General features: G+C 40.8%; 1 protein-coding gene across 1 annotated transcript in view; it reads right to left on the bottom strand.

The window, feature by feature from the left end:
• si:dkey-32e23.4 (dynamin-1-like protein) overlaps positions 1–12,365 on the bottom strand; it is a 52,628-nt gene that overhangs the window by 33,843 nt on the left and 6,420 nt on the right. Inside the window, exons 6-9 of the mRNA XM_067413040.1 lie at positions 9,759–9,827; positions 9,574–9,660; positions 7,362–7,524; positions 7,158–7,278 (exon numbers count right to left, since the gene is read on the bottom strand). Of these exons, the coding sequence (XP_067269141.1) occupies positions 7,158–7,278; positions 7,362–7,524; positions 9,574–9,660; positions 9,759–9,827 (440 nt within the window). The remainder of the gene's footprint in view (positions 1–7,157; positions 7,279–7,361; positions 7,525–9,573; positions 9,661–9,758; positions 9,828–12,365) is intronic.

Raw genomic sequence — 12,365 nt, 5'->3', positions numbered from 1 at the left:
GCATCAAGCTTTAAAAAAATATGCAAATGTATCTCAAAATGATCCTATGCAACACGTGTTGTATATTCCAAGTGTCCTCGGGGTTAGGTGAAAAATAAACAAAAATGTAATGTATTAGTTAATGAAAATCTCACCTGCAGGGTTCGTACACCTTTTCAAAGGTCAAATTCAAGCACTTTTCAAGCACTTTCAAGGTCCATTTTAAAGATTTTTCCAGCACCTAACACCGCTGTAAATTACATACCAATACATTGTCAAAATTATTATTTAGTGATCATCACATTAAAAAGATAATAATGCTATAAACAGCCAAAATTGTGTTTCGTAAAGCAGAAGGATCAGATATTTAACCAAATCACAAATTTTATTTATTTTAAATGTATCACTGTCTAAGTAGACTGTGCTTACTATCTAACCTGCCTTTGGGGTAACTGTAAAAACAATTACCCTAAACAAAATCACTTGACGGGTTCACTTAACTTTCACTTCATTTATTGAAAATTTTAAAACTGCAAACATTCGTCTTTGAGGTAGACAGTCAGTCGGATTCAGCTCATTGACCTTTTCTATTTTTAATTATTTTCTTTTTTTTGTGTGTATGTCTAGGCAATCAAATATTTCTTCACAAGAGATCACTTTATATGATGAGGCTTAAGCTTGTTTTTTCATAAACATTGCTCAATTACCATTACAATTATCTCACAAATATGCTTACAGTGCATGTTCTACAATGGGGTAATTGTGTTGCAGTAGCTTACATACAGCACAAGAAAGCTTGACTTCAAATGGTAAAAAGAAGAGAAAACAGTAATAAAATAAGAACAAATAAGAAAAAATAATTGCACAAATAATTCAGGTATAGGCCTAGGTCTAACTGTATTCAGGTGAGAAACTGAATTAAAAAAATAAACAAGTTATCAAATTTAAAATAACATTGGCTTTTCATTGTAAAAATTTAATATATATTAATCTGTTAAAGTTACATAAGTTAATCAGTAAAGAGCAGCAGGTGATCTTTTGTCTTGTAGTTTGAATAACTGCTGCCCCTTTAAGACCTGACGCAAATGTAGAATCAAAACACTGTTCCTGTTACTCATTCTTCTGAACTGTTTACAACGGTATTTACGTTAATACACACCCAGGTGAACATTGTAACATTTTTATGTGTGTATTTGACCATTCATAAGCTGGGAAAATGAGCTATTTTTTATTTTATTTACTTGTATGTGAGAGGTCGGCTTATAACGGTATGTGCTCACTTCAGATATGAGCGCGAAATCTGCGGGAATTTGTAGAATTATGTGCAATCCTGTGCGAAATTCAGACCAATCACACACTAACACACTGTCATAAAGAAAAATCCAGCAGAACGCGTCGGCACGTTAATGTTCAGAGGGTTAACCTGTCAGCCGGAGGCGGAGGGGAGAGCAACAGGTGTAAAGAGGAGAGGTATCGTTTCGGATATTACATTATCGATGCATATCAAAAATATCAATATTTTTGACAGCACTACTTGTATGACCATCTGACACTATTTTTATGCACTAAGCTAACGTTTGTAGGTTTTAATTTGCGGATTTGTGGCTATGTTACGTTCACTGCCTATTCCACAAATGAACATGCCATAACGGACATCCTAATCTTACATTATCACATTATACATGAGTTTCGTTGCAAAACGAGATATATCCATTTTGAGAAATGTTGGTTATTTGACATTATTATTTAAGATATCAACAGTCAAGTTCATTCACAATTTTTGTACATTAAACTATTACTTGAGCTCAGTGCAGGCCAGGGACACAATATTCTTCAAATCCAGGATATTTTTTATTTAATTTTATGTCCATGAATAGTTCATAAATAAGTCAAAAACCATGCCAAACTGCAACATATTTATCTTAACATTGTCAGACATCTTAAATTGGTTAAAAAAACAAATACATCATAAATATATGGAATAGTATATACAAAGATTGATTAATAATAATAAGATTCCGAGTAAGTTTTGGCCAGAACAAACATACATATATATATTTTTCTTTTTTCTTTTTGCAAAACGCTATATATCCACCACAAGCTATATTATTCTACTGTAATACCATTAAAAAAAGCTTGTGGGTGTGCGTGTGTGTGTGTGTGCGCGCGCGCGCGCATGACACAGACCAACGTTACTCGCAGTCGCACGATGAACAAAATAAATCTTTGGATGTTTTCGCTCCCCTGAATGCCTTGCCGTTTGGTCTTCTCCCTTTGATTATTTTCTTAAGATGCCTTCCCTGACCGGCTCCAATCCGTCATCGAAATCCATAACGTTAAGCTCGACTCTGAAGCTTTGATTCTCTGACTGACAGACAGCTGTTGATCAGTGACGTAGCCTATACGTGACTGACAGCTCGCCTACAGTATAAACAATTAAATGGTAAACCTTTTTTAGTTAGCCTATTGAATCCTCTTTTTAAAAATATGTTTTTTGTTTTACTATTATCGTTAAATCACTGAGCAAACTCGGAGCACTTCACCGGCGGTGACTCTCCTCGCGTGACATCCTGAGCTCGCGCAGCATCTTGAACGTTCTTTATCGCACTTTGTAAAGAAACTGGGCTGGCGGATATCGCGTTTTGTGGAAAAAAATACATTTTGTAGGAGGCTTAAAATGTCAGAGCTGCCAACTTTTCAAAAAAACTTAGAGTGAGATTTGGTGGTGCCAACCAAAATGTTGCCGTACAAAGCAAAAATTGCAAAAAATAAATAAACAAATAAATAATAATAATAGCTCTCTCTATATATGCATCTGCATTTAAATGGGGTACTATTGTTCGTTTGTTTTTTGCATCTATATGGCGGTTTGTATACATCCTATAGACACACACAATTTTAAAGCACTATAGAGACAGTGGCGTAACTTAGTAATGACGGATCCAGTGAGGGTATGACAAAAATGGTAAAACTTTAGTTTAGGGTCCAATTCTATATTAGGATATTGGCTGTTTATTGCTACTTATAAATCAAATATTAAGGCCTTATTCTGTATAGGACCTACATCCCTTAATCATAATAAAGGCACCGTTTTATAATCACTGAGATTCCAAATGTGAGGTAGTTAGGGGGGTTCGGGGGCATGCACCCCCGAGAAAATTTTGATTTCTATGATCTACATATGTGCATTTTAATATGTTCTGAAGACCAAAAAAATTTGATAACAATAGCTTAAAAACCATGTCAAGGACAATTTTCGTCAGTGAAGAAAGTAAATCTGGTTAACTGATATTTATGTTTTATGAATCATTTTTGCAGACACGTTAATTTATTGAAGGCTACTGGGAAAGGTGACTACGTTTATTAAATTAATTCACAATATGCACACATTCATTAGGCTACTAATCTTATGCCCAATACAGGCAGAAAAAAAACTGAGCTATTTAATTTACTGAAGGCAACAAATGGAATTGATTTAGACCATTTTAGTTGGCCGCCCATGATTCAGACCAACTAAAATCAGTAGCTTAGTTTGGTATAGTTCTTTTTGCGTGCATCTCTCTCCAACACACACAGAGATTCGCGATTGCACTGGACACGTTTTAAGTGCAGGCATATTCTCTGAGTGAGCCCAGAGAAAAATCTTCCAAGTGCAGCGTATCTGAGAGCGCACGCAGAGTTCTCGCGTACGAGCAGGGAGATTCGCTCTCGGCACATTACATTCCCATAGACAGTAAAAGAAATGGACCGAGCGACCCCATTGACGTCTACGGCGAAATAATGAAGTCAACCTAGGGGCACTCACTTCCTGATGGCTGAGCGAACTGCGCAGGCTCAGACTGAGCTTGAGGACGTAGATGTGACGTGAGCCTCCTGTCTGACAGCTGTGAGTCTTCTAGTAGATGTGGAAAGCGAAATCTGAATCACGTTGTTTAAATATTTTCTCCCGTTGCTTTTGGCTCACTATGGGCTTCTCCCCATTCTTCCCCCTTGACTTTATCAGACTAGTCTCCAGGACATGTCTCCACGTCCCCCCGACTGCCTCATAGACAGTAAAAGATTGCCTGGGAGCGTCTCCTCAGGTCTATACGGTAATTTCTCAACTGTGCGACAGGGTCGCGTTGGTTATGACGCAATCGTTAGCCTATTTTTACAAAAACAGCTTCTGCGGGGCGATAGTGTAAGATACAAGGTAATGGAGCCTTTTATACATTGTCGTGTTTCTTTAGAAATAAACAATGGACAAATGGAGTCTTTAAACGTCTCAGATGTAAAGTTATTCACTGTCAAAGTGACTCAAAAATGAATGGGAGTCAATGGGATGCTAACAGCAGGTGATGGCTTGGTTAGCAATGGCAGCCCCTAGGGGTGGAACGCTTTCCGAGCGCTAGATTACCCCCTTGTACATTCCGCGCGCGAGAAGAGAGAAATTTGCGCTCGCGCATTATATTTCGCGCGCGAGCAGAGAGATTCGCGCTCGCGCACTACATTAATGTACTTTCGCGCTGCAATAATGCGCTCTCGACGGGGCATCCCAAGATAAGGCGGGGCCCTAGGCGACCGGCTCTGATTAAGAGTTGCTCATCAGGTAGATCTATAGATAAACTTATCTTTCAGGCATTTGACCGACAGGGTTGACACTTCAGCGTGAGAAATAAGGGGTGTGGCGTGTGAGCGTGTGAAACCAATCAAATGCGTGTGTCTCACGGCCAATGCGTGAGAGTTGGCAGCTCTGAAATGTACATTTTTAAATCTTATTAATGACAGCAATTAACACATAGATTAAGGTACATCTAAACAGTGATTTCCAATAATAAAATCTAAATGTCAAAAAATGCCGTTTATTGCGTTTTGCAACCAAACTCTTCATATGTAACATACTCTTTGTCACTTATGCGAATTCCTAGCTAGCAGTTAATAGCGCAAGTTAAACAAATAGTCGCTAATGTGTACATTAGGCTACAGTAAACCTTAGTTAGCTTACTTGAAAGTCAATGAGTAAGCCTACCTTTCATGTGACTCAAAAGAGCAGACTCGCCCATAGTGAAAAGCTGCAAGTGTTTTAGCAGAATTTACAAGAGGCACTTCGTGGGGATTGTGGCCGCTTGATCCAAAATTCGAATTTAGCATCTTTCAACCAACGCTCATTGAAACGACAACATGGGGGCGGAGTCACACATGGAAATAGACGGGCAGATCGCGAGCACAGCAGGTTTCATTTTAGGCTCTCCAACATATTATATTTCTACATTTAATAAACAAACTATTTAGTCAGATAGGTATTTGTTGTAAAATAAATAGTTACAATTTCAAGCATTTTTAAGCACTTTATCTAAAATTCAAGCACTTTTCAAACCTTGAAAACACAACATCAAAATTCAAGCACTTTCAAGGATTTCAAGCACCCGTACGAACCCTGCACCTGTCTGTCTCACCCAGAAAAAGCACACAAGCTGTGAGAAATCGAGATTAACAAAAAAAAATCCCCAAAAAGTATCTGTGTACTTTCTCTCCAGACTGGAACTGTTTGTCTGATGACAGTCAGAATGGCAGCTGACAGTTGTGAACAAAATAAATTCTTGTTACGACAAACACAACTGATGAATTCACCTCAGAGAAGTAAGTACATGGATTGGATTTCATGTCACGATTTCATGTCACGACAAGTCTTGATTTCTCACTTTTTTCTGGGCTAGTTTTGCTCAGCCTAGCCTAGAAAATCAAGATGCACCTTAGCGGCAGCAAATCTAATCTGCCGCAGGTGTCATCTAGCAACTCTCAATACAGTTCTGAGCTGTAAAACCAAACTCTGGTCGGGCCAATCCCATCGTGTATAGAGTCGGTGGGCGGGGCTTAACAAAGTGACGGCAAAGTTGCGTTTGCGTGCTTCTAGTAAACACAGAAACTGGCCAACGGCGGTCTTTCCAATCAGTTTTAACCGCGACTCTGGTAGACTTGGAGTTTAGCTTTTCTCTGAGAAAAGAACAAAGAACGGCACTGAAGTCATTCTTAAAAAGGGAAGATGTGTTCGGAGTTTTGCCAACCGGATACGGCGAAAGTTTAATATATTAACTAGCTCCGCTTCACGTTGCTCTGGTTGGTTGTAGTGCTATCCAATCGCGTGCAGAGGGAGTTTAAAAGACAACCGTTTATCACGCCCCTCTGATTGAGCTGTCAATAGTGAGTTTCCAGACCAAACATCTTGATGTAGGTCTGGCTTGTCAGGCTACGCTCAGCCATGAATAGAAGACCAATGGCCAAGGTCAGGATTTTTGTTAAATAATACATTTAATTTCAGTTCACTTTTTACCAAACCCTTTTGTAAACCCTTAGAACACTTGGAATACATGACACGTCACACACAACCATTCTGAGGTATTTTTGTGCCTTTTTGATCCTGGTCGCTGTTCACTGTTATATGGTCAAACACTAATTATTTTAAAAATGTTGCCACACTGCATTAAAACAACACCAGGGCGAGTAAATGATGACTTAAAGGGGTGGTAAAACACATTCTTTTGGAGGCTTGATTGTGTTTATGGGGAGTACTGTAACATGTGTTCATGCTTCGTTTTTATTATTTTTTATACATTTTACCTTTATTGTAAACTGTTCTGTCTCTCCTTGTAAAAACGGTCTGATAGTTTCCTGGTTCTATGAAGCCAGTCCCTCAAAAATATGCAAAGGGCTCAGATTGGTTAGCTGACCCAGCTATGTTGTGATTCTCTAACCACCTAGCGCACTCCAGCCTACTCTTCTCCACAGCAATAAAAAATGGCCTCGCCCCCCTTATTTAACATTCTCGGAGGAGGAGTTTATGTAAATATTGGAGCTGCTGATGTCAGCAAGTCTGGAGGAAAAGGCTGTTGTTCCCTACCGGCCGTTTGCTGTAGTCCTTAGAAAGTGATTTCTTTAAAAGCAAATATCTCCCTTGGCTTTAAACTTTGAACGTTGTAACTTTGCAGATGTTACAGTTTATGCAATGCTGTTTTACCACCCCTTTCATTTCCTTTTTAGGGTAAACTTACCCTTTAAATATAAGTCTGCTGCTTTTGAAAATCTAAATCAATAAAAATTGCATTTAAAATCAGGATAGGATACGTTTACATTTCTATCTGCATTGGGGGAAAAACAAAAATAGTTTTCTGCATTTTCAACAAATGTCTAAAGTAACTAACCTGTTAACCACACCAATGATGCCCAGTCTGACTGGTATGACGCGGCCCAGCAGCACCTCCAGAGCGTCTGTCCCCGCGTCCATCAAATCCAGCTTACTCACGACCAGCAGCGTCCTGTGACCTGAGCGCAACAGCCAATGAATACATTCCCTTCTCACAGTGCCATTCAGAGGTGTAATAATGACTTCTCTGCACGATGCTCACCATCTGGATCCACCTCTCGTGCCAGTTTAAGAGCATCAGATGTGGCGAGGTCAGAGTTTGCAGGAGATACACACAGGATGAGGGAGTTGGGGTTGGAGATGTAGGACAGAATCATCTCTTGAACTTGAGTCTCAATATCTTCAGGCTGGTCACCAACCGGGACCTACTCAAAGAACATCACATCATATGACAGAGATTGAGTGGGAGAATGGATTTCAATTATTTTATCTTTAAAAGAGTGGACACATCTACAGTTGACTGGAACATTTTACTGGTCGCAGGGATTAAACGATTACAACAGTTCGAAAAATTCTTGATATAATGCTTACGCGCCATGCGTAAGTCTGCGCATGCATATTGCAGACCGGGCTTCTGGGAGCTGCACGCGGTGCTGTTTAGAGTCACAGCAGCTGACAGGCTATGAGGATCGGAGTGAAGTGGAGCGAGAAAAATGAGAGAGAGTGAAGAAAATTCAGCACTCATGACCAGCTCAAGACTCAGGACACAGATATCGTTGACAAGTTAGTTCGCTCAACTTCAATGGTTTGGAGATATTTTGTCGATCCCATCCGACATAAAACAGAGCGACGGACGTGGACTACTTATCATAGGTTCACCACGCAGAATTTAATTATTAAATGATCATGCTTCTTCGAAGATCTTCCATAAAACATTGAGCCCAACACAGCGGTGAATCTACATTAACTACATTCACGCACAGGCTTTTAAACTGGTTAGTTGTAGTGGGTGACTTACAAGCTAACGCTACCAAACTATAATCACTAAAATATCGGACTTGTACATCTCTATCATAATTGTTTGTCTTTAGTGATGTATTAATGACTCAGCTTCGCCTGTACCAAAGGAGAAATAATTTCATCCGATGTTTAAAATGAATAAAATAGACAGCCCTTACTGGAGCTTCACAACTGAACTTTGCTCTCTCCCTCCCCTCCTCTCGAGACCAGCCCACTGTGAGGTGCGTGTTGGTAAGATGTATGCACGTGTGTGTGTGTGTGTGTGTGAGAGAGATGCATGGTGGACAAATCCACTGTGAGGCAAGAGAGGGGGACTCAAAATGTTTCTTCAATTAAAACGCTTTTTTTGTGCCCGTTTCCGTTTTTAGTGTTTTACTTCTTACACAACTAAGTATATATAAAATGATATTATTGATATATAGTGTAGAGTAAAAAAAAGCTGACCACAGTTAAGATTTTAATAAATAAATCTACCTCAGTTTTAATAAATTGTTCACCTGTTTGGGAAGTGTTTGTCATACTTTGACAATAAAGGATAGTTTAAAACCACAGTTAACTGTCTGCTTTCTACATCTTTCACTCAGGAGCAAAAATATGCATTTAGAATTTAAAGAAATAAAGATTTTACATTTATCATGATATTTATCGATATCGTTCTGATATGGAAAATTATATTGTGATAATTTTTTGTGCCATAATCGCTCAGCCCTAACTGGTCGAATTCCAGTTATCTCAATAGCAATCCATACGAATGGGAATTCTGAGAAAGGGCGAATGATTTCCCCAATCAAGCTTTCACAATGGGTACAAGTTTTCATTAGTCTTGTGCAGCCCGACCTTCAGACTAACGGCAGAAGGTCTGGACTCCATTGCAGCTTTCATTGGTCAAGGACCGCCTAAGAGGACGTTTGACCGACATGTACCGCAAACAAATCAGTTTGCTTTGTTCCGTGCCATGTTTAGGGGTGTGAAAATATAAAGTCGATGTCCCTGCAATAACAGACCGGCGTGCAGCTATGAATTATTCATTCAAGAACGATGTGCAATTACATACAACTCCACATACTTTTGAAAATCCAGCATTTAGTCACTTTGGCCTGGTTTCACAGACAGATAGATTAAGCCAGAATTAGGCCTTAGTTTAATAGGACATTTAAGAAGCTTTTATAAAAGTGCCTTAGAAAAAACATCACTGGTGTGCAACTTGAAACATAACAATGGCACTGATCTATTTTAAAAGTGCAGTGTGTGAATTTTAGCAGCATCTAGTGGTGAGGTTGTGAATTGCAAACGTCCACCACTCACCCCTGTTTGATTTACAGAACATGACATGTTTAATTGACAGAACTGGATTTCAAGAGATAAAACAAAATATAATACCTATTTTTATTTTAAAAGCAAATGAGTTTGTTTGCATTACATGTGAAAATAACATGTACAGTCCTTGTGGTTACCTTAGTGATGCCAGGCAAGTCAACCAACGTCAGACTGAGTACGTTTGGGGAGTAGATCTTCAGGTAAATGGGCTCTGGACTAATGCCCTAAGGAGGAAAAGAGAACAACTAAATTAGATCATTAAAATCAGGGCCTTCAAATGATACAACAAGTGTGTGTACAAAGTGCCATGTTTCCACTGCACCTTATTATGGGTACTGCGATCTGTTTCCTCCTCAATCTCTTTCCGGATGTCATTGAAATCTGTGAAAATCTGAGCATAAACAGTTGACATGATAATAGCTTGGTTTAAAAGTGTTCTTAATGTCCCTTTTTTTAAACTTAAGCTGTATTAAGATGGGACTATTATTCTAAAAGATGTCTGAGTTACAGTTCTTATCACCTGATTGCTGTGACTCACGTACAGATTGGGACGGGACTAACATCTTCGTGTTTATTAAAGTGATGGGAGTGCGTTTCTAGACGTGAGCATTACAGAAGGTCATCTGCTGTCTTTGCGTGCATTACGTATGACACTAGAACTTAACATGATTTATAAAAAGTTTAACAAAAATGACTTGTTTAGGGCCCAATAAAATTAAAAATAATAATAATATATATACACACAGTGAGGAAAATAAGTATTTGAATACCCTGCTATTTTGCAAGTTCTCCCACTTGGAAATCATGGAGGAGTCTGAAATTGTCATCGTAGGTGCATGTCAACTGTGAGAGACATTCTAAAAAAAATCCAGAAACAAGTATTTGAACACCTATCTATCAGCTAGAATTCTGACCCTCAAAGACCTGTTAGGCTGCCTTTAAAATGTCCACCTCCACTCCATTTACTACCCTAAATTAGATGCACCTGTTTGAGGTTGTTAGCTGCATAAAGACACCTGTCCACCCCACACAATCAGTAAGAATCCAACTACTAACATGGCCAAGACCAAAGAGCTGGCCAAAGACACCAGAGACAAAATTGTACACCTCCACAAGGCTGGAAAGGGCTATGGGGAAATTGCCAAGCAGCTTGGTGAAAAAAGGTCCACTGTTGGAGCAATCATTAGAAAATGGAAGAAGCTAAACATGACTGTCAATCTCCCTCGGACTGGGGATCCATGCAAGATCTCACCTCGAGGGGTCTCAATGATCCTAAGAAAGGTGAGAAATCAGCCCAGAACTACACGGGGGGAGCTGATCAATGACCTGAAAAGAGCTGGGACTACCGTTTCTAAGGTTACTGTTGGTAATACACTAAGACGTCATGGTTTGAAATCATGCATGGCACGGAAGGTTCCCCTGCTTAAACCAGCACATGTCCAGGCCAGTCTTAAGTTTGCCAATGACCATTTGGATGATCCAGAGGAGTCATGAGAGAAAGTCATGTGGTCAGATGAGACCAAAATAAAACTTTTTGGTCATAATTCCACTAAACGTGTTTGGAGGAAGAAGAATGATGAGTACCATCCCAAGAACATCATCCCTACTGTGAAGCATGGGGGTGGTAGCATCATGCTTTGGGGGTGTTTTTCTGCACATGGGACAGGGCGACGGCACTGTATTAAGGAGATGATGACTATGGATGATGGCTATGTATTGCAAGATTTTGGGGAACAACCTCCTTACCTCAGTTAGAGCATTGAAGATGGGTCAAGGCTGGGTCTTCCAACATGACAATGACCTGAAGCACACAGCCAGGATAACCAAGGAGTGGCTCTGTAGCATACCAAGGTTCTGGCGTGGCCTAGCCAGTCACCAGACCTAAACCCAATAGAGAATCTTTGGAGGGAGCTCAAACTGTATTTCTCAGCAACAGGCCAGAAACCGTCTCAGGTTACGTATGTAACCATGGTTCCCTGAGAGGGAACGAGACGCTGCGTCGAAACGCTAGGGGAACGCCTCTGCGTGATGCGTCATGAAGCACTCGTGAAATCAGTCCAATAACGGGGAGATACGTCATGGGCGGGTGACGTCATCGACCAGGAAGCTATAAAGCACACCTGGACCAAACATTCATTAGTTTCTGGAAAAAGTCGAACAAGTCGATCACAGGCATGCCGGGAGTATGGCATAGCGACGCAGCTTCTCGTTCCCTCTCAGGGAACCATGGTTACATACGTAACCTGAGACGCTCCCTGTCTCGAGGGAACTTCGAGCTGCGTCGAAACGCTAGGGGAACTCAATACCCACGCCGCCAGAGTCCCAAATGTCTGTATGTGTGAATTCAACCCAGAAACACCCGGGACCCCGTGGTAGAGGCCACGTCTAGATTGCAGAACCTCACAAAAGTGTGCGGAGAGGACTACCCTGCCGCATTACACACCTCTTGAAGTGAAACTCCTGATATGAGAGCCACAGAGGCCGCCATACTCCTAGTCGAGTGGGCACGGACCCTAAGCGGTGAAGGCTGTCCGGCCGACTCGTAAGCAAGTGAGATAGCCTCGACTACCCACTTATTCAGTGTCTGCTTTGACGCCGGTTTTCCCTTACTCGGGGACTCAAGTCACACGAACCGCTGTTCTGACTTGCGCCACAGGGCGGCTCTGTGGACATAAGCGTCTAGGGCCCTGACCGGACAGAGCAGATTTAGCTTCTCTTGGTATTGGTTTGTGAAAGGAGGTGGACAGAAAGCCTGCAGCATTACTGGTCCCGGCACATTAGTCCCCCCCCCCCCCCCCCCCCTTCTAGGACCTTCTAGGAGAGACAGTGTCGGAGAGCCATACTCGGCCCGGCCAGAGCGGGGCTACCAATAAAAGCTGAACCCCGTCCCGGCGGACTCTCTCCAGCACTCCTGGGAGCAACGCCAGAG

Source organism: Pseudorasbora parva, chromosome 13 (assembly GCF_024679245.1).
Source record: "Pseudorasbora parva isolate DD20220531a chromosome 13, ASM2467924v1, whole genome shotgun sequence".
Classification (NCBI taxonomy): domain Eukaryota; kingdom Metazoa; phylum Chordata; class Actinopteri; order Cypriniformes; family Gobionidae; genus Pseudorasbora; species Pseudorasbora parva.
This window is presented reverse-complemented; position numbering and strand designations above follow the sequence as displayed.